The 23857-nt window shown below is 45.6% G+C and overlaps 1 protein-coding gene across 1 annotated transcript in view; it reads left to right on the top strand.

The window, feature by feature from the left end:
• LOC144823260 (uncharacterized) overlaps nt 1-23857 on the top strand; it is a 277122-nt gene that overhangs the window by 169273 nt on the left and 83992 nt on the right. Inside the window, exons 21-24 of the mRNA XM_078681614.1 lie at nt 12752-12823; nt 15034-15102; nt 20112-20180; nt 23744-23812. Of these exons, the coding sequence (XP_078537740.1) occupies nt 12752-12823; nt 15034-15102; nt 20112-20180; nt 23744-23812 (279 nt within the window). The remainder of the gene's footprint in view (nt 1-12751; nt 12824-15033; nt 15103-20111; nt 20181-23743; nt 23813-23857) is intronic.

Raw genomic sequence — 23857 nt, 5'->3', positions numbered from 1 at the left:
ATGCCCGTGAGCTTAGGGCAGCACGCAACAGTATATATATATATCCCATTTTACCCATCAGAATATACAGGCCTTGGCCGATCTCCCTGTAAGCACGGGAGCAGCTATTCTTGAGATAGAAATTAGTGCAACATTGGACCTACTGGCCCCCCGAACTAAAACCTAAGCCACTGCAAAGACCATCTACGGGGAAGTGGTACACACCACAACTCAAATCACTCAAAAGAAAGTGTCAACATTTGGAACATCAATGGAGACTGTCAAAAAAGATTCAGATAGTCTAAGGTATAAATCCGAACTTAAATCCTACAACCACGCTATAAAAAAAATGCAAAAAAGACCTATTATGCACATCGAATTAACGATAACTGCAATGCAGCAAAAGAGCTATATAAAATAGTTAAAGAGCTTAGCAAACCAGCTGGCATGTCTCAAATTTTTATCCGAAAAGATGCACAAAGTTCCCCTAGGGAGTAGTATTAGTATAGTGGAGTGGTATTGCTTACTCTCTCCGAGTGTGGTTGTATGTGAAAGTTAGGGACAGGTATCCCTTGTCGGAACTAGGGATGCCTCACACAACAGGCTGGTTTAACGGCTGTTGTCATATCACCAGCAAATTGTCTCGTGTCATCATCGGCTTCCTGCTCCTACGTCAAGCCGGCGCTGCAATGCCTGACAGGTAGCACTTAGTGCTACACTTTTGTGGAGATGTTTTGTTCCTGGCCGTTGATTGAGTGAGTGTGAGGGGCCTAAGTGATTAAGTAGTGAGCGTGAGGTGAGGTAAGTTAAAAAGGTTAGTGTAGTCTACTCTGGTCAGTTTATTCATGTAGCTAACTACCTTGTTAAAATGAGAGGGGTATAGGGACTCAACCAGGCTATGGGTGGGGGACCCGTTCAACCCTCGTCAGTGATCAGGTCTCAAATTGTACCTCCATCAGTGGAAGCTTGCGAAAAAATAAGCAACTTCTTTTTGGACAAAATTAGTAAGATCTAGTCTACCTTTAGTCCCACTACAAAAACCGACATAACTAGTTGGAACTTTCAGACCCCGCACCCGGAAGCCCCATCAGAAATTTGCTATTTCACTCCCCTTACAGAAATTGAGGTTTTAAAGGCAATGGGCGAAGTAAAATCTGGTTCCCCCCTAGATCCCTGCCACCACTTTATTTTTTGCTCAGGCTGCCTCCATCCTCTGTCCATATGTTACCCAGCTGTTTAACAACTCTCTTAAAACTGCCACCTTCCCTGATAACTGGAAACAGGCCATAGTCATCCCCCTGATGAAAAAGGCTGGATCAGATGTTCTCAACCTCGAGAACTGTCGCCCAATCTCCCAACTTCCTTATCTCTCCAAAGTTTTGGAGAGATTGGTAAATCGGCAACTATCAAACTACCTGGAAACAAACACACTATTGGATCCTTCACAGACGGGCTTCAGGGCTACCAAAAGCACGGAGGCTACGCTGCTGGCAGTGCTGGACAACATTAGATAGTGCACTGATCAAGGTGGAGAAGTCGCCTTGATATTGTTGGACCTGTCGGCAGCGTTCAACAGGGTCTCACACAATAGAATGCTGGAAATCCTTTATGATAAAGGAATTCATTCCAACGCTCTGAAATGGTTCAGCTCATTCCTAAGCAACAAACGCAATCAGTTCGCCTGGGCCAATTTCAATCTCAATCCAGCACCATTAGCTGTGGTGTCCCGCAGGGGGCATCGCTAAGCCCCACTCTATTCAATGCCTATGTCTCATCTTTGGCCAAAATCAGTAGGAAGTGGGGAATTGGCATATGCTCCTATGCTGATGACACGCAGCTGATAGTAGTGTTGGAAGAAAGGCCTGAGGTTACTAAACTCAAGCAACATAACTGCCTGACAGAGATGGCCCAATGGATGCACGAACACTGCTTAAAGCTAAATGCGGGGAAATTAGATATCTTGCTTTTCGGAGGCGCCAGGTAATCCTGGGACGCCACGTGGTGGTCACAAACACTTGGCACTGCCCCAACTCCCAAACAATGCGCAAGAAACTTGGGTATCATTATCGATGACACCTTATCCATGAAGGACCATGTGCGGATCCTTTGTGGCAAAGGTTTTGCGATGCTGAAACTAATAGCAAGACTTTTCCCTTGGATACCGCTGGACTGCAGGAGATCAGTCATGCAGGCCCTGCTGATAAGTCAGATTGATTATAGGAACGCATTATTTGTGGGCATGACCGACCTCCTGTTCACGAGGCTACAAGTACTCCAAAACGCCGCTGCCAAACTTGTCTGCAACAAAAGCAGGCTGGGCTCAGCTTCAATGTGCATGAGGAAATTGCATTGGTTACCTATGCGTCAACTAGCAGTATTTACATTTCTCAGTCATGCACCTAAAGCATTGTACCGAAGTGGCCCTAAAATACTCCAGGACAAAATTGAGTTCTATATTCCCTCAAGGAGCCTGCGTTCATTACATCAAGTGCTGGCCAGAACAAAGCGTATCAAGAAAGTCAGGACTGGAGGGCAATCCTTCTCATATTTGGCAGCCAAGAAGTTGAACGAACTGCCTCTGGATCTACGGCTCACATCCAACTATCTATCATTCTGGAAAAAACTAAAAACCCATTTGTTCCCTAAATTTTAAGACTCACCTGTGTTCGCTCCCCCTAGCAGCCTAACCAATCTACTCGCTACTAGCGCCTTGATATCCTTTGGGATGAGTGTTGCGCTCTATAAATAAATAAATATATATATATATATATATATATATATATATATATATATAATATATATATATATATATATACACACACACACACACATATATATATATATTAGCATCTCCTCTCCTCCCAACCCTCTGGCAGTACATAGACACATGATTGGCTAGTGCGTTGAATATAGTCAGGATGCTGCGACCTCGGTGTATAGGCTTAAAATGCATTCATGCAGCCATGATTCCATATCACCTGAGTTCTCATCCTGCTTAAATAGTGTAAATTTGGTGTATATATATTTATTGTGTATATGCTTGTACATTCGTGTTTTTATACATATATTTATATATGAATAACTCATAGTCTACATATATTTTTCTACATCTGATTTTAACATGATATTGCAAATCAAGTATATTACTGATATCTACTACTATGACGTTGGTTTACAAAACACTATTTGCACTTTATTGACGTGTTGCACATTGCCAATTTTGCACTGCATTTTGTATCCTTTAAAATTTTGGACTATCCAGTGGTTCTTTTAGTGTATTGCTTATAACGACAAATATGGCATTAGCACTTTATTTACTGTTGTTTGCACATTTCCACACAGGCTTGCATCCGGGATTATCCCGAGATGAACTGTGCATTGATATGTTGTCTATGTCTATGAGAGATTATTCATTTTACACGTGGCCATGTTTCACCAATGGGTGTACATCCAAATTAGCACTAGCACTTTAAAAATTGCCTCCTCCCGAGCATGCGTCATGTGATCAAGGCCTCTGTGAAGGCCGAAACGTCATGCTGAGGAGTGCCGTCTCCCCGACGAAATAAAATACACTGCTCACCTGCACTTGGGTCTCCTCTCTTCTTCTGCGCTGCGGTATCCAGGATTGGGCTCCAGGCGAGAGTGGCAGGGACTGTTTCATATATATATATATATATATATATATATATATATATATATATATATATATATATATATATTCTCCAGTATTAGGGGTGTCTTTCATAGATTCACATGCTTGAATATTCCCCGTCGTCGAAGTGGGAGTCCCACGGTACATAAAAAATAGCAATATTGCTAATATAACATAAATGATAATATCATAGAATAATAAAAATAGAGATAATACACTGTAAAACCTCTAAATGGTAACTTCCATAGGAAGACATTACAAGAGAAAAAACCCATTTGTAACATATCAGTGTCATTATGTTGGTCCAAACTGCAGCCAATCAGGCTCAAGCACCCTCTAGAACCTTCTCCTCAGAAGCTCAAGCCCTCAGATTTTCTACCGCACGTCGTGTGAAGGGAGTCTCCCCGAGCTCTGCTCAGTTTTCTTCAAAGTTTGTCTCTTCAACTTATTTCTTCCAGAATGTCAAGTAAGAAGTCTTTGTTTAGAGCTTGCTCTTCATGTGGGAAACTACGGTTGTTTGAGAAGGACCCCCACCAAAAGTGTATTTACTGCCTGTACCCTGACCACAAGGTGGATGAATGTAAATTCTGTAGAGCTCTTCCTTCTAAGACTCTCAGAGACAGGGAAGGTCGTCTTCTTATATGGTTGAAGCGCCTCCAAGATAAAGAAGATGTTCTGTCAGACGCAGTAAGTCTTCAGTCAGGCTGTTCCACTGTTCCTTCCAAGCGTGGGAGTGTTCAAGACTTGCCTTCTCCTTTTCTTCAGAAAAAGAAAAAGCTGGCTTTGCCTGTGGCACAATCTTCAAGTTCTATGCCTTCTGTGTCAACGCCCACGAGACCTGGCTCTCAGGCGTCGTGTCCAGGCTCTATCAGTATTCTGACAGTCTTGACTCCCAGGTCGTCGACGGGCTCGTCGACGACCGTTCCGTCCACAAGATTGGCTTTGCTGTCTTCGTCGACGACCTCTGTGACGACGACGTCTGCTTCCTCGTCGTCGACGACGGTGATGTCGACGTCCTCGACGTCGACGAGAGCTCCTACGATCCCGTCGACGATCCCTATTGTCTCGTCGGCGACGAAGTTGCCGTCGACGAAGAAAACCTCTTCGACGTCGAAGGATTCATCGTCGACGAAGGTCCCGTCGACGTCAGCCTCTCCGTCGACCACCCCGTCGACGTCGGCATCGTCGACTAAGAAGGCAACGATGGTTCCGACGACGAGAGCCCCGTCGACGTCGAGTGCTCCGTCGACCAGCTCCACGACGACGGCGTCGTCGTCGAAGAAGGCGACGCCGGTTCCATCGACGAAGGTACCGTCGACGAAGGTACCGTCGACGACGATGCCGTCGACGAAAGTATCGTCGGCGAAGATACCGTCGACGAAGACACCGTCGACGAGGCTGCCGTCTCCTCAGATCCCAGCAAAGAAGGCTCCGTCGACGCACGTTCCGTCGACGACGATACCGTCGACGACGAATCCCTCAGTGGGCCCTACCTCGTCGACGATGGCGATTTCCTCAGCGGCATGTTCAGGATCCTCGTCAGGATTGGGTTCTTTTGCCACCATGCCTCTGGTACCACTGCCTTCCTTGACCTCTGGCAGGGATTCTTCTCTGCAGTTGCCACCTCCTGATCTCCAATTACCCTCACCTTTGATGGCAACTGATCACGAGACTGGATCTATAGGGGACGATGATGACGATGAAGCTCACAGTCCATCGGAGTTAATCATAAAATGTCAAGACTCCAGTTCTGACCAGGAGGAGGTGGAGGAAGTGGTCCAACCGGATGACCAATTTGTCCAGTTTCCTATTGCATCTTTCCCAGTTTCTTTGTTTTCAAACCTCCAGCATATGCTGGATGACTACAACCGAAGGTTTCCGCCTACCCCTCAGGGTACTCCAAGCCACGCTCCTGCGGAGGACTCCGGCCCTGCCACCCATCCGCAGTCTTTGGAGCAGCCTGTTTTACCAGAGCTTCCCCGCCCTCACCCCCCTCTTATTCCGCAACCTGGTGCGCACGGGGTGGATGAGTCGGACAGTGAAGAAGGGGAATTACACCAGGATACTGACGATGAGCAGGATCCAGAGATGGCGGATTACGACGACTATCGGATACAGACACCTTCTCCGCAACAGCCAGAGGCAGGTGATTCGCCTTCCATTGATACAGCAAGCTTCCATGTGCTGATGAATAAAGCGGCGGACCGCTTTAAATTGCCGAGAGAACAGCGGCAAGAAGATTGCTTTCTCTACGATTTCAAAAACAAACCATACAAACAAATTCACACCATACCAATCATAGAATTTGTATGGAAAGAAGGGATGAGAATTATGCATTCTCCTAACTCCTTGCCGGCACAAGTCCCTCGCCTGGAAAGGAAGTACAAGGCTCCTGCAGGTTCACCTGCGTGTTTGCTGTCGCATCCCAAACCAGACTCGGTTGTCACACAGGCGGCACAGCGACGATCCCGTAATCCGGCGACTCCTCTCACTACTCCACCTGATAGAGAGGGTCGACGTTTGGACGCCATTGGGAAGAAATTTTCCACCATGTCCTCTACGTCTGTACGCGCTGCAAATGCATTGGCCATTCTAGGTCGTTTCGACAGGCAAATGTGGTCTGACATTTCCGCATTCGTTTCACTAATTCCAGAAGCGTCCAGAGCGGAAGCCCAGCAAGTTCTCCAGGATGGCATGAGGGCGTCAGAGGAAATGATTGACTGTGCGATTGATGTGGCGAGTACGGGATTTCGCATCCTCGCCAGTGCTGCGGCTCTCCGCCGCCAAGGCTGGCTTAAATCCACTTCTTTCCGGCAAGAAGTCCAGTCGAAGATACTCGACATGCCCTATGACGGTGAATCTCTTTTTGGCGCTCACATTGACGAGGCGCTTGAGTCAATTAAAAAGGACACCGATACAGCAAAATCGCTAGTCTCTTTACAATTTAAGAAGCAGCCCTTTCGTGGCGCCCGTGGAAGAGGTTCGTCTTCCACAACTTTTCGAGGAGGACACACTCAGTACCGCCAATTCAACCAAGGCAATCAACGTTACTCCTCCCAGCAGTCTACTCGCCAAAATCAGTCAAGACCCTATAAAGGAAAACCTACTTATAGGGGTGCCAACAACAAACGCCAGTGACTCTCATGTCACACAAGGAGTTGGAGGGAGAATCTCGCAGTTTTATTCCCAATGGTCTCTGATAACATCGGACCAATGGGTATTGGACATTGTTCGCAAGGGTCATGCCTTGGAGTACACAGAGATTCCTCCTCATTCTCCGCCATCAGGCCCGCCACCTCCCCATTTTCTAGAATTGCAACATCAAGTTCGTCTTCTCATACTAAAAGGTGCAGTCGAAGTGGTTCCTATATCACAACAAGGGACAGGTTTCTACTCACGTTTTTTCCTCATTGCCAAGAAGACGGGAGAGTGGCGGCCTATACTGGATTTGAGAGCGCTCAATTTCTTTCTGAAACAGCAGTCTTTCCGCATGCTCACATTGTCAGAAGTCTTGCGGCTTCTCTGCAGCGGAGATTTTCTGTCCACGATAGATCTGCAAGACGCCTATTTTCATGTGCCGATTCTGCAACAACATCGCCAATTTCTGAGGTTCAAGGTGGGCACTGTCCATTACCAATTCAAGGTGCTGCCTTTCGGCCTGCGTTCGGCGCCTCGTGTTTTCACGAAGGTCCTGGCCCCAGTCATGGCTTATCTACGTCTTCAAGGAGTGCAGATTTTTCCTTATCTGGACGATTGCCTCCTGAAATCTCCGTCTCCTCTTCAGCTGGCTCACGACACAAGTCTCTGCCTGCGGACTTTCGAGTCACTGGGGTTGACCATCAACGTGGACAAGTCACACTTAACACCATCACAAAGGAGGAACTTCCTGGGTGCCATTCTCGACACGGAATTATCAAAAGCCTTCGTTTCCCAAGAACGACAGGTGAAAATAGTACGTCTGGTCACCCTCATCCGTTCAAAACAGTCAGTTTCTGTGCGCATGTTGAAGTCCTTTCTTGGGATGGCGTCGTCCTGCATCGCTCTACTCCCGAACTGCAGGCTCCGCACTCGCCCTATTCAGGAGGAACTAGACCTGCAATGGCGCCAAGTGTCAGGATCCTTCAACGATCTAGTGAGAGTCTCGTCTCGCATGAAAGACAGTCTCCTTTGGTGGAGAGAACCATCCAACCTAAACGAAGGAGTTTCCTTTCTGGCCCTTCCTCCGGATCTAACACTGACCACAGATGCATCCATGGAGGGTTGGGGAGCTCATCTCCTAGACCTTTCAATCAAAGGAAAGTGGACTCCGTCACAACGAACATGGCATATCAACAGATTGGAGCTGCTGGCGATCTTCCTTGCTCTCAGATCTTTTCTGCCAGTAGTGCAAGGAGAGTCCGTGCTGGTTCAAACGGACAACACAACCAGCATGCACTACATGAACAAACAGGGCGGCACAAGATCTCAGCCCTTGTCTCGGCTAGCTCAGAAGATCTGGAACTGGGCTCTTCGTCATCGAATCTCCCTGACGGCGGTCCATCTGCCGGGGGTTTCAAACATCCTAGCGGATTCGTTGAGCAGGTCCACATCATCGACCCACGAGTGGGAGCTTCATCAACAAACTCTGGACATGGTGTTCCGCCGATGGGGTCGTCCCCTGATGGACCTTTTTGCCACTCCACTGAATCGGAAGTGCCCCGCCTTTGCGAGCTGGCATCCTCATCCGGGGTCCAGCGGCAACGCCCTTCTCATGGACTGGAGCGGCCTGTTCGCCTATGCATTTCCTCCCATACCATTGGTGCCGAGGACGTTGTGGAAGATGCGCAGGCAACCCTGCCACTTGATACTGATCGCACCCCGTTGGCCCAGACAGGCTTGGTTCTCAGAACTTCTTCTGTTGTCCCAATGCACGCCCATTCGTCTACATCCACGTCCAGATCTTCTGTCAATGGACGAGGGCCAAGTCTGCCATCCAGACCCGACCACTCTTCAGTTATGGGCATGGAACCTGAATACCTCGAATTCGCGAACTTAGATATGCCCCAGGAATGCAGAGAGATTCTGGCTTCTGCTAGAGCTTCCTCAACTGTTCAAACGTACAAACTAAAGTGGAAACGGTTTTGCCATTGGTGCGCAGAAGCAAATGTCCATCCACTCACTTCTGCCCCGGAACAGCTGTTGCCTTTCTTTCTAAGCCTTGCTCAGTCTGGCCTCTCTCATGCCACCTTGAGGGTCTTTCTGGCAGCTATTTCACGTTTCAGACATGATGGCTCAACCTCTCTTTGCTCATCCAGAATTATCCGACAATTCTTTAAAGGTCTCTTCAGGAAGTTTCCTCCTATCAGACGCCCGCCTCCGGCATGGCAGCTCAACGTGGTATTGTCACAGCTCATGAAGCCTCCTTTTGAGCCAATCCACAGAGCAGACAACAAATTTCTTTCCTGGAAGGTCGTTTTGCTTTTGGCCCTAACATCTTCTCGCCGTGTGAGCGATCTTCATGCTTTCACAATCAAGCCTCCTTATTTGCAATTCAAAGCCGATGGAGTATCTCTTCGTACCAATCCCTCTTTTTTGCCAAAAGTGCCTACAGATTTCCATCTGAACGAACCTGTCTTCTTGAAGACTTTCTTCCCGAATCCACAGTCACCGGCAGAACAACGCCTTCATTCCTTAGACATCAGCCGTTGTCTAAAGTTTTACATTTCAAGAACTGCCCCTTTCCGCAAATCAGATCAACTTTTTGTAGCATATGGAAGAATGCGAAGGGGACATTCAGTGACAAAACAAACACTTGCAAGATGGCTCTCAGCAGCCATATCCTACTGTCACCAACAAGCTGGCAAGCCTTTACAGTGTCCTGTGAAGGCACATTCGACGAGAGCGATGGCGTCTTCCACCGCCTTGTTTGCCGGAGTGCCTCTACACCAGATTTGCCGGGCGGCAACGTGGTCGAATAGGCACACCTTTACCAGACATTACTGTTTGGATTCCATCAACGAGGCGGATACCGCAGTGGGGCAAGCAGTGCTTCGCCATCTCTTTAAATAAGGTGAGCCTCTGTTCCCTCCTCCTTTTTCTTCTGTGATTGCTATATGCTTTTAAGCTATGTGTTTACTTCTTGTGAAGATGCTTGCAATCCCAGTGCTAAGGAGTTACTGCTATCTATTCTATTCAAGCATGTGAATCTATGAAAGACACCCCTAATACTGGAGAAGAACTATCGTTACTTACCTGTAAACAGGTGGTTCTCCAGTATTGGTGTCTTTCATAGATTCACATGCGACCCACCCTTCCTCCCCTCAGAGGCTCTCTTCTCCTCATACGCTATTATTACTAGTGCTACGAAAATCTGAGGGCTTGAGCTTCTGAGGAGAAGGTTCTAGAGGGTGCTTGAGCCTGATTGGCTGCAGTTTGGACCAACATAATGACACTGATATGTTACAAATGGGTTTTTTCTCTTGTAATGTCTTCCTATGGAAGTTACCATTTAGAGGTTTTACAGTGTATTATCTCTATTTTTATTATTCTATGATATTATCATTTATGTTATATTAGCAATATTGCTATTTTTTATGTACCGTGGGACTCCCACTTCGACGACGGGGAATATTCAAGCATGTGAATCTATGAAAGACACCAATACTGGAGAACCACCTGTTTACAGGTAAGTAACGATAGTTCATATATATATATATATATACAAAAGGTATGTGGATTTAAGTATGAAAATCTATTCTTCACTATATATGTCCACCTGTCAATATTTTTTTCCTCAATATTTTGGTCATAAGATTCTTATAACCTGATACTCAGTACCCAATATTCTATACCTACGCCTCATGCATTACTATGCAAGCACGCCATATGAGATGCAGAGACACACCAAACACACAATGGGATGCAGTTACCGAAAAATACTACTTAAGGGAGCACCAAAGCCCACTCTGTGTATATTTGAAAGAATTGCTAGCAGCTGCGCTCTCAAGGGAGACTCAAAAACGAAGGACATTTGACTGTATCTGTCTGTATCCAGGGCCGGATTGGCCATAGCGGGCACCGAGCAATCCCCCGGTGCGCCGCATGGGTGGGGGCTGGATTTGGCCCCCTGGGGGCCGTTTTTGTTACAGGGCTGTTTTTGCAGCATAGCTGCAAAATCGGCCCAGTACCAAAATCAGCCCAAAACCGGCCCCGGCGAAGAGCTCGGCAGCACATCCAACCCCCCGAGTGGGGAAGGGGTGCCATCCGAGCACTTTGCCAGGGCCGGTAGTGGTTCCCAGTCTGACCTGTCTGTATCATGTGACTATATTGCTGATTATAGTTCAGTATATTTCAGTTGATAGGGTGAACTAACATGACGTGGTTTCAGAGTTGTTTGAGGCACCAAAGAAATCACCAATACATAATAAATAAACACACAAACACATTGCAAGCTGAAAGGATGCGCGGGATAGGGAATGTACCTGGAAAGAGGCTTTTGTCAATGAGATATCAGTGTAATGGTGATAGCAAAGCTGAATCAAGTGACACAAGCCACCTTGGTGACAAACACTTGTGAGTCTGGAAACGAGAGCAACACAATTGTGCATTTTCTGATGGTTTGTCTGGCATACATACATACTTCGTATTGGCACAGGGAACCTTCATATTACCTTTACAGTTTGCAATTCCAAAACTAGCACTTTATGTATTTGCATTGTTACGGCTTGGCCTAGGGCACACCATTGATACAACGTGAAACGTTTGGCATACATTCTTTCAAGAAATTGACATGTTGGCAGAAAGTAGATTGATTCATCAGATATCGTTGTGTTGTCAAAAAATTGCTCCATATTGTCCATTGCTGTAAGTTGGACAGATTCATGCTTCAATTTTCAAATTCACCCTTAACCGCTCGGAACTTGGCAGACATATTAAGGAAGGTCTTGGAGCCATGGAAGACCCATAGCCATCACTTTAGAGTGTGCATGGAGCAACCATTGGCTGAACGCTGAGTACTAGGCAAGGCACGTGGCACTACCCACTGTGTGGCACATCTGGCATTCTCTGCCGCTATACTCTCTCCGATTCTTCCCTGCTTAGTGCTGCAGTTGGACTTTGCCTTTCTATCAGCAGTTCCTTCACTGGTTGCCCTCCTCTGAGGGCCCCTACAGATCCCTATCTACCTCCCATGAGTGAATCCTTGAATCTGATCTATCCGTCAAGTGTGTACCCCCTCCAGTGACTTCTCTTCAAGCGAGGATTTAACACAACCGTTATCCTTATTATGAGAGTCCTCAGCAGCACCTCTTCCTTCTTGTAAACACTCCTCCAGGTCCTCTCTCACTGTGAATGTCCTCGTTGGCCCACTTCCTTCCTGTAAGCGCCCCCTTCTTGTGCAACAACTCCTCACTAATGCTGGTCCTCCGCAATTCCTTTCTCTTCCTGTGTGTCCTGCTGCAGCCTCCCTCTCTCCCCATGCACACCCTCCAGCACATTATCTCACCCCTGTGAGACTCTGTGCAGTTACTCCCTCCCTCCTGTTGGGGCTCCCTGCATCCTCCCTCTCTGTAAGGGGAATGCCCTCCTCCACTCCTTGAACACTAAGCAGCTCCTCTCGTTGTAACATTACAGCGGTGAGGACCACCTACTTCCCCACGGAGCAGGTGCTTAACCCATTTTATTATTGCAATACCTCTGCCTTCATGTTTTGATGCCTTGAGTAGTTTGAATTTAAATGTAAATTTCAGTTCTTTCACATTGAGTTGTAATTTAACTCTTTTAGGGTGGGATCAAATAGAAGTACCTCTGTTCAAAAATCCTACGACTGTTCATTCGGGGTAAATATATTGTGTTGCACTGTCTGCAACACTGCCTTCATAAATGTGGATGAGGGTCTAGTGGCTGCAAAATAAAATAAGGTTATCATCTCTAGGCCTGAAATGTAGGAGACTTATAGGGTTGAGATGACAATCTAGTGTAGCTTGGTAAAAACCTTTTCTCAACGAGCCTAATCACTTTTCATTAGCAATGCTTATTTTCCTTATCTGTCTGTCTTTTGCCCATCTGGAATGCATTCTCCTCTGGTGTGAGTTCAATATTGCCCGGAAGGCTGCCTAACTCTTCTCTCTTCTGCTCTTGCAGGGTGACCAGGGCCAAAGAGGTATCCGTGGATTACCAGGACCCCCTGGATCATCTGGTCCAGCAGGGCCAAAGGTAATTTTGTAATTCATTTTGTATAATGTGTTTCTGGTCCCACATGACAATGTAGACTGAATATAATCGCATGTACCTACTCTTGGAAGGTAGGCAATGTAATGTATACTGTTATATGAAGGATGGTTTGTGAAATGAGTTATAAAATGTTGTATTCTACAGAGAGAAATGTAGTACAGTATCCTTAAAAGAAAGAAATGTAAATTCATTAAGAACCTGAAGGACTCAATGGAAGTGCTTGGTGTTGTGGAGTCTCTTTACACACAATACCTTCACATCACCATTGGTTCATATGGAAAGGCCATTAAGATATGTGTCTGCTGTGCCAGTCCACTGTTACCAAACTTCTGTACACTACCAAGTTTAACTATTTGATGTAGGCACTTACTTTTTAGTGATATTGGGATATTTCTTTAACTATCAGAGGGGCTGGTGTCTCATTGACCTGAATAGCATCAAACAGTCTATTTAGAGACCTTAGCCCCGCCTACAGTGAGTTTTGAGGGATTTAGCCACATCCACAGTCAAATATCGGGGTGAGCCCTATTGGGAGGGTCAGTGGTGTAACAAAGGCCTACGGAACTCCTGAGTGCAGGGGGGCCCCTCAGCACAGTACACTAACCGGACAAAATCTGAGTGAATCGCAAGGGTGCCCTTCATGTACTTAGCAGGGGGGCCCCAGTGAATTTCCTTACACCCCTGGCGAGGGTGAAAATAAACGATGGACTGACAGAATGGTCTTCTACAAAACATGCATCCAACACTAGCTGCTAGGGAAGTGATGCATTATGGGAGCCAACTTATTGGGGCTAGCCCCCTGTCCACAATGAGTTTTGGGGCTTTAGCATCGCCCACAGTCAGTTACTTTGTGTTATGATCAAAGTAACACTCACTGGGAAAAGGATCCTTCAAGTCAAGGTTCATATAGGAAACAGATTATGCCAGTTTCTGCCTCCTGATTGGTCGCTATCTCATGCACTATCTTGATTCTTGATGTATGGCTCTGCTGGTCAGTTGTCTGGTTAATACGAAATGGTCTACTAACCTGGAGTTTTGATGGACTTAACGATGGCAAAGCTGCGTTGAGCAGCCCCACACCTCACAAGAATACTATACGCACATCACCACTTTTTTAAATGAAGGCATCAGAGCAACCACGGCAAATAAACTAAAGAAAGCAATAATAAACACGCTTGAACTAGGCACAAAATGAACAATTTGTAAAAACTTTGGAGCCAATTCACAAAAGCATTTAGGTGCACAGGAAGTAGCCCTACAACAGTACTCTTTTACACACTCTTACATGCCTTGGTGAATCGGGCCCGAAACGTCCAACTCCATGTTAGTTAAAACATAATGAGGTCGCCGTACTATTGCCTCTATTTATGAATATTGCCATTTTAGTCCCATCGTATTCTCATTGTACAATTCTGGGTGCAAATTCAGACAGGCATGCAAGATATTAGAATGTGAATTTCGTGAATAGGCCCCGCAGTGTTCACCTGCCAACTGCTCTCTGATCCATGCAGAGGCAGGCTTCCTTTTTTTATAACATGAAATCACACGTCATGTTTTTGAGAGCCAGGGACTGGACAGACCAGTTGGGACATAGGAAGAAACCCCAGTAAGCTGCTTTCAAACCTCATGGCCCTAAAACCAGCGCAGTTCAAGGCGCTTGCTAGCTTTAATGTAGCAAAGAAGTCATTCTTGCAGACTCTGTGCTAGACCCTGAAAAGAGAGTTGGTCTTATATGCTGAGTTCACCTGACTGTTGCAATATCAGTTTGGTATTAAAACATTTTTAGGGGTGTCCTTAGCTTCCCTAAGCCCATCCCCAAGCTGACGACCGGCCCAATTTGCCTCTCTCTGTTAGGGTATTCATTGCTCGCACCTTTATCTTGGCCAAGGTTGTCACTGTGCAGACGTGTATACATAAAATGGACAGACACAGACAGGTGAAGCCCTTTACACACATTCTCGAATGAGTATAGACACCTTGTTCATTGTATATGATTTAATTTAAACGTATATCCTGAGGAGCATTTGTCAGAATTACAGGATATACTTGGGTCACTTTGATGCCAACTTGTTAGGACCAGTTCATTGAAACATAGAGTGGTGGCAGGGTTAGTTTACTCTTCTGGGTGGAGAAATATTGTTATTTTCTGTAGTTAGTCTGAGTTTTAAAGCATTATCTTTTTCTGTTCTTAGGGTGAATCTGGTATCTCTGGACGCCTCGGAATGCCGGGTCCACCTGGTCGTTCCATCGTTGGGCCTAAGGTAAGTCATTAGTGGATACACATTTGCAAAAAAACATTTTTTAATTGACTTTTCCTTGTTAGTGAACATGGTCCTTAAAAATATTGCTTTTACTGGGTGACTCTGGACACTGAGGAATTTGGCATTATAATGCAACTAAACTTAAAATGGTGCAGCGAATGCTAACTTAAGACGCACAATACATAAACAGCACAGCTAAAGCATTTTCATAACAAGACTTGGGAGCAAGCACAGTCACATCTCCCTGTTGGTGAAGCGTGCATTGTATCCCTGACTTACTCCTGCTGACCCCAGTCTAGAAAAAGGTCAATGGAAATAACAAAGGAGTTATGAACACATCCGCCCAGGTCCTTTGGAGCAAGCACCATCACATCTTGCTGCTGGTAAAGCGTGCATCATATCCATGACTTACTCCTGCTAACCTGGGTCTACAAAAGGGTAGATGGAAACAATCTCCCCGACGGCCCCTTCCACCTTAAAACCCTTAAGGGAGTGATATGTTCGAGCTTTACAAATATGGATTTAAGTGAATTCCGATGGCATGGAACCAAGCACCCAAAGGCGGGACAGATGTACACTATTCACCAACCAGAGCAAAGGAATTTCGAAAGCAGCGACGGCTCCTCCGCAATGGCGGAGGAGCATCACCCCACTGCCTGGCTCAGAACCAGCAAATGAAAAATAAAACAATGTTCTAGCATTGTTTTATTTTTCATTTGCTGGCTCTGAGCCAGCGCTGTAGGGAGGGTCAGGGCCGAAGCATGGGAGAGGGAAGGAAGAGTGCTATGTGCACTGTCTAAGTGTGCATATGTGTTTGGGCAGCCATCTCAGGTCGGCGAAAACGCACCGGCACACTTAGGTTTCTCCAGCCCAGCTGCATTGAACAGCTGGGTTGGAGAAACCCCACAAACTCCTTGGTCTGAGCGGAGCGTCTTTTCAGTCCATTCAGGCCAATCCCCGCGCTGATCTGCAGCATGGTGATTGGATGGGAGTCTGTACCAGAGAGTGCTGGGACCAGGAAGAGAAGAGGAAGCACGACGCAGGAGGCGACCTGCGGCTTCTGGCAAGTTCTTTAAAAATATATATATTATTCTTAACACCCCATGTGTGCCACCTCCCGCGTTCCCTCCACCCGCCCCACCACCCTTCATTTGTGGCGACTGCCACTGTTCGAAAGGCAGGCCGAACAACCAACCAAAAGCACTGGTTGTGTTGAATAGACTGAATACAGCATGCCTCGCAATCAGGGCATGCGTGCTGCCTAGCTCGAACTAATAATAACTATGTCTGGACACCATTTAGTGATTGGAAGAAGTCACAACTTTTGAGCCATCGCCTTAGTGGCTAGCACACACAGGCAGAGAGATACAAGTAGTTGTGTACATCCTCACGCTGCAGCAGGAACCAGCAAGAAGCTGATTGATGGCCAGGCATTCTTATCTCACAGTTATGGGCAGAAGCAGTAGCATTGCTTACAGGTTACCAAGGGTTGAAACTGAAATGTATATGCCCCCCTTGGGACACCTCTGACCAACGTATGTGCTTCTGAATGAATTGGCTATTTATTATTGATCAGTGGTAAAGATCTCAAGAGTCGCAGGTCCAACAGTAAGTAGCCCATTCAGTGCAAGATGTTTCCTTGCATCCAGTTCTAATTAAGTAATGGGATGAAGAGGGCTATACATCCTAGAATGTGAAGGAAAACACCTGAAATAGACGAGCTACTCACGAATGGACTTGGGAAAATTGTGAGGACTGTTAATTGCTGTGTGATGTTGCTTCTTGTAAAGTCGTTACGAGTTTGAGAAAAGGATGGTAGAGAAATTCTGCCAATAAAGGTGGATTTATTTGCAGTTTTCAAATGAGCATCAGAGACAAGTACATTAACCATAGTACATGTTTGGAATAACTACCTATGTGAACGCACGTTTGTGAAGTGATATTTTATGTCAGTGCATGTATTTCACAAGATATGCTCGGGTTTTACTATTTCATGATTGGGTAGCAACACTGCACGTGGCCTCAAAAGGGTCAGAAAAATATCTCTTAAAACAGGTCCTGTCCAGCAGTCAGCGAGTGTGAACTAATTTGGATGAGCCAGAGACTGCTATGAAATATTTAAGTATTGTAATGGATGCGTGAAATCAAGGGACAAGGGAAAGGGTCAGCCTGTTGAGGCGGGGGTGTCCTCTGCTTGCTGTACATTTGCGTTCCCCTGAGCTGAGTGCCCACCTGCGAATTTCTGGAATCCTGTTGTTTGGTTTTGGCTCCAGTCTCACGCTGATCAAGTATGTGCACAAATACCCAGGCCTGTCCCTTGGCATGTGTGAGGTCCTGGACCAGTTTGGGATCTGGACTGGCACACAAAGTGTGTCCTCTTTGTTTGACAGTGAACTGATGTTCCTGTCATGGTTCTAGCCTGAGAACCTGTGGTAGCAGCATGCTGTGTTTTGTGAATCAATAGTTATGACCAGACCTTTTAATCTGTGTCATAGGAGTGAAGGTATTCTGGCCCACTCATGTAAAGTCTTACTGCTATATAATTCAGGTCCTAGCACTAACATCCCATGGCATGCTTGCATGTATGTATATGTGTGGCCTGAGTGTTGCATACATTTTGTGTATGAGTGAATCAGAGTATTGGAAGTCTGGGTTCCCATTTTGAAAGTCCTTTGACTGTTCATGTACAAAAGATGGAGGTGAGGTGGTTTTGTATGTATTCCCGCCCATCCTGAAGCTGGAGGAAGGTGACCTAGATGCATATGTGGGGAACTATGAGACAGGGCAACCTTTAGAAATTCGACCTGGTCCTTTTGCTGCAAGAGCTGCAGATGAGTCTCCCTGAGCACTGCCATTTGATACACAGTGAAGGTGAAGGGAGGGACAGCAGTCTGTCTTTCAGAGTGTGTATGGTCCTTCAAGGGAGAGGTCACTCTTTTGTCTCTTTTCGTGATCATTGTTCACTGTGGCCGTTGAAAGCCATGTGCAGATAGCTAACACCTTGTTGTGCCTCTGTTGTTGGTGCTTCAAACTGGACACAACCTAGCTGAGAGAACCATCATTCTATAGAAAGGCTGAGTCTTGAAGACAGCCTGGGAGGATCACATAAAAGAGGAACCAGCCTGAGAGTGTAGACAGATAATTTACATCTCCTGCCATCTATACCTGTATGAAAGTTAGAGCCGTAGTCCCACTTGTTTTTCCAATTCTTGATACTATTTGACCAAGGAAGTCTGTGTTCTGCAAAGTGCCCTGAGGAATGCTGTGTGACCAGAGCTGGCGTCTATTTGACAGCCAGCTTCCCAGAGGTGAGGGATCATCACCTTGCGTCTCACCTGGAGGGAAGAGCTGTACCTCTGTCCTGAAGAGCCTGGAGGCTGATCTGCCTGAGAAGAAGAGGGAAGGAGAGTGCCGACCCTGCCGGAGGTGCTGACTACCAGAGTGAGAAGACGCAGGTGACCCCAGAGTTAAGGCCACCCAGAAAGCTCCAGAGAGCGATGGACATGCTCGCAGATTGAAGCATGGACTCTCTTGCCAGAAGAGTCTGCACAGTGGAACTGATAAAGTAAGAACAAGCACACCGCACCTCTCTGACCCTGAAAATGGCCTAGACTGTGCCACTGTCCTGAAGAATGCCTGAGCAAACTGCAATACCTTGAACCTGCACAGTTGTGCTTAAAGCAGGCTAAGCCTCTGCAAGTCAGGAAGTATAGCGAAAGCAAACTACCCTCTCCTAATGACTGGCTGGACCTGTGATGGACCTAGCCGCTGTACTATTGCGGTTAGTGGTGTTGGAGCTGCACCACACTGAGAAGTTCCTTTGGCTGCCCTGTGACTTCTCACCCCGACTCACCCTGCACCCGGAGGAGGGCCTGCAAAGGACTTGAGACAGACTACAATGCCAGTGCCTGCCCTCCAGCCAGACTCCGGATAGCAGTCTCTGCAGCGGCTGCATCCACAGATGGCACTCACAGCTGGCACTTCATGCCCCTAGAGGAGGTGGAGGGGCCAGATGTATACTGCTGAGAGTCAAGGACTCCTATTGCTTAGATTAACATACTCGGTCTAAGAATATAAAACTGAGCACACAAACTCTGAATGAGAAGGGTAGGACTCCATCTGTTCCTAAAACCTGGGGTGCGTGCCATATCTTACACTGAGGTAGAGGATAGTCGAGTGAAGGGAAACCTAAACCCTGAAGATAGTAGCCTGTGGATATTCGTACCTGCATATTGTAATTGTAATATTTCGTTTTTGAGGGTGTTAGAATGCTTTTTTGATAAAAGGCAAGCCCTGGGATGGACAATCAATTACTGTGCTACTAGGTGGTTGTTGTATTCTGACCTTGATGCACCCCTAGATGACCTCCTTGAGAAGCCTGTAAATGCCCACCATTGCTGCCACTGAGAGTCAAGTGCTGAAGGGGTTGTGCTTCCCTCGGTTCACGGAGCCAGTTGTAGGATGCGTCCTAGACCTCAGAGGCAAATGACCCCAGCCTCCAAGGATGAGGCCCAGTAGCCCTGTTTGCTTCATGGTCCCCGAGAGGAGTCTAACATAGCCCAAAAGAGGGGCTTAGTAAAGTCTGTATCGGTCTTCATACAGACAAGGACAATGGTGCTCTTACACATTGTTTGATAACAAAAGGCAAACATAATTGTGGTCCAGGGGGGCATCACACCCATCATGGATCCCTCTGCCTGCTGTACCACTCCTAGGCCCACAATGGTTATTTGGGAAATTTAAAAAAACTCAGATTAAACAGCTGGTGTCCCTGAAAAACATGTCTGTTACACTGATAGTTGTTATGACTGTTAACTACAAAACTTGGCAATGTTTACTTGTACATGTGTAGAAATGGTCCGCACTTGAGGCTGAAGAGCATGGTAAGCATATGCCGTCTTAATTAACAGTACAAAGCGTTACCCAGAGTCAGGCAGCATTTTCAAAATGCTAGATACGTCCTTTAGACGCTTTCAACATATGCTGATACGTCTGTTTCCAAATTACAGGGTGACGTTGGCCCAGCTGGTCCTTCCGGCCCGATCGGCGAACAAGGAGTTGGAATTCCTGGCCCTAAGGTAAGCTGAAGCCTGAATAATATCATTGATCTCAACCCCAGAGACATGTAAAAGGTACAGTGGCACTAATTCAAGCACTGAAAATAATGCACAATTAGGGTACCATGGGCTCCTCGCACCACCGGGCCCTAATGCCGCCACACCTGATGCACTCATAAGAGAGACACCCCAGCTAAGCCCATAATGTACATTCTCCTTACTCACCACTTTCAACGGTAAAACTTCTGGGGTGTTTCGGTCTCAGTGGTATTTCCTGAGCAGCAAGGTGTATTTTTAACATCAAGCATAGCAGCCAACATGTCAACCATGGATTTTCACCTGCATTACAGAAGGGTCGAATTGACACCCGCCAGTAGGTGAACACAAGTTCTGGAAAGAGATTTCAGGGGGGACTGTTTATTTACCTGTGGCCACCAGAGCTGATAGTGTTCGATTGGAGTTCTTACAATAGAGATGACTGGAATATGGTAGCAGGTCTTAAGATCAATATTAGTTAAATGAAGGGATGAGGTGGGTTAATGTGGCACTAAAGACCTAGGAGCCGGATGGTGCAGCCTAGGGTGGTGGAAGAATGTATCTAAATGTGTCTCCTCTTTGTTAATCCTGTCCACTACAAATGTGCTTGGAAATAGGTTACTATGTTGTATCAGTACAGCATCTGAAAATGAATGCCATCGGGCGCAAAATAGAATGGATTTTATCGTGGGGTTTAGTATGGGCGAGAATAAGCAGTCTATATTTAAAGTACCAACTATATCATTTAAATATCTCGTTTTGCAAGATGCAACCAGATGTTAAAAGTGTAAAAATATCACCCACAGTGATAGTCACACAATCAAGCCCAGAGACATTCACCTGATGTGTTACACGGTCATCGGCTGTGGGTCTGACTAATAAAAAGGCAGAATATGACGTTTTTATTTTTAAAACATTTAAAACATTTCTAAATCAATGGCCACATACTGCATCTGCGTCATCATCTTTGTATACCGTTTCAGTGCTGCTTTGGGCTCTCCTGGATGTCACCCATGGAAGATATGGACGGAAAACTGCACATGCTCTTAACATTGGGCCAGCATTTTTAAAACACCATTCAAAGAACAACCATCTAACGATTTTGGTGTTATTTTCTGTGACAAAAAGAGGTGTACTTATGTTTTCTAAGTGCGGGTCGTTCTCTTATCTAGTTAATTTTCTCCTTCGATGGCATAATATGTTTGTAAACAATATTTAGGGCACAACATGTAAGCCAGACAATATTTCTGTATCTGATATTTTGGCATACAACTGTTAAAAAGGGTAGAAGTAAGTTACCAAGTGCACAGAATAGGCTGATAACTAACATTGATTCGCGGCTCAAATTGTGACTTGGAGCATGTGACGTTTGAACATGCCAACTTCCAAAATGACACTTAACGCCTTAAGTAGAGTTTGGCACACGACTGCCATATTATAAGTGCATTATAATCTATGAAACTTGTATAAAGGCAGTGGGCTATCCACCACATTTTGATGGTATATCCTGTCTTCCAAACTCTAAATAAGACCCATAAGTTCTTTCCTTAATGCAAAAAGCAAAGAATAGACTGTTTTGAGCAGTGACTATGGTCAATATGTTGGAGATGTACTCTAACTCTACATGGTGACTGTCAAATGTATCATCCATATTGGAATGGTGGTATCTGTACAATGTGTACCCAGAGCAGAAAAAAAGTGAATTTTTGTAAGAGGTACAAAAAGGACTCAAATACTGCAGCAATCTGATTGTCAATAAATGTTCTATACCTTCCATAACCCTGGGAATGGGAAGATACCTCCCCATGGCATTCTCAAAACAGTAATCTGATTAGCAAGGAGCAAAACAAATGTTTTTAATCTTTGTAAAAGTCAGGCAGTCGTTCTAAGGTGACAAATGAAGAAGCAGGAAATGTAATGGTTAGATGATTACATTTCAAATTACGATTTAATTATTATGATGTCATTTCCTCAGCATGTATAACAGTGCCTTCCTTCACTTCCCTTGGCCAACTGTAGCACTCCACACCTGAATTGAAACCAACCCTCAGTAGCATTATATCTCTTAGCAGCGATAACTCTTTCTGGGCAACCAAACTGCACTTGCGACTCTCATGGGCCCAGAAGAGACTTGTGTAACTTTTGAGTGTCAGTTCCTGGTCTCCTAGGCTGCAAGGGGGCGAGGATTGATGATCCGTGATCTCTGCTACCAACTCACCATGCAGGCTACTTCAGCTTTTGTGGCCCTGTGCTGTGAACAGGAAGTCAGCCAACTGACTGTTGGAGGGGAGGGCAATTTCTCAACGAGCAGGATACAACAGGCATAGTCCTTTACTTCGCTAGCCTAAGGAGCAGCAGAAGAAATCCAACTTTGATGCAGCCTCTTATTTGCCGGTTCCAGGGCTAGCACTGCAGTCCTTCTTAGTTTCTCTACTCCAGTCAAGCGAGATCAGAGTACTTGGGGTCAGGGGTGCCTCTTTCATTCTCAGAAAGTGCCCTTAGGGGAGGTTGCGGCTCAACTGCCAATGTTTTTCCTGGATTCCTACTGCCTGATGACAATTTCCTGTGAAGTGTGCCATCTCACTATCTGAGTGCTCTATTCTGCCCACTCACAATATGTTAGGACCTCTCTAGGTGTGTGGAGTTTGGTAGCTCACCCGAGAGTAGCTCACCCACGGATAACATCTTATCTTCAGAAAACTACTCAAGAATTGGCTCTTTCCCACATAACCATCCTACGCAAAATGAAATATACAGCATATCCGTCTGTATAGAAACAGTTATTTGTACTATAGATATGTACCTATATATGTGTGTTGCTTTTATAAACGTGTAGAATAATTGTTAAAAAATATAGATATCCATTAGTTCTGCTAAACAGATGTACATATTACTGATAGTTATACTATTCTCTGTTTTTTAACATGCATATAAGTGACTGCATCATTAAGTAAATCTTTTATCATAACTATTTATCTACAATTGCTTCACTATAGATTTGCAAAATATATATATATACTAACATATCCACCACTAAAAGTACTTTCATATTTCATTCAAGTACACTATTGCATTCTCTCTCAAGGAGTACTAGTTTGACCTTATTGTCGCAGGTTTAAATCAGAGCATGTCTACTCAGCATTTCATCTTTCTAGGATTAAAATAATGAGTCCCATTTAGTTGTGTATTAGCAAACATGATGATATTCAGCACCCATTTGTCACAAGGGGTTTGTTTACAAGTACGTACAAATCTAGCAGTGACCAGGCACTTGTGAAAAAAGGGCAGATTCCTACTATGGCCTAGCACACCAGGCCCACTCTGTTCAGACCCATCTCAAAACTAATAGTCTCTAAACCACAAGGTGAAGGTTCACCGGATACAGAAGATATGTTACATGTACTCTCCGCGATTAACAGATTTTAGACAACTGAAGTTCTTGTTTTATTCGTACAACATTTTCTGTAGTCAGATGTACCTTTCTGTTTGTTCATTGATTATTAAAGAATTTCTGAAACATGTAAGGGTTATTTCTCTTCTATTGGCAGGGTGACCGCGGGAATCCGGGACCTCAAGGAACATTTGGACCCAAAGGAGACGGTTATCCCGGCCTTCCGGTGAGCACAGTGTATTGTTTACTATTTGTGTTGATTCCCATGATT

Source organism: Lissotriton helveticus, chromosome 3_1 (genome assembly GCF_964261635.1).
Source record: "Lissotriton helveticus chromosome 3_1, aLisHel1.1, whole genome shotgun sequence".
In the NCBI taxonomy this organism is placed as follows: Eukaryota; Metazoa; Chordata; class Amphibia; order Caudata; family Salamandridae; genus Lissotriton; species Lissotriton helveticus.
This window is presented reverse-complemented; position numbering and strand designations above follow the sequence as displayed.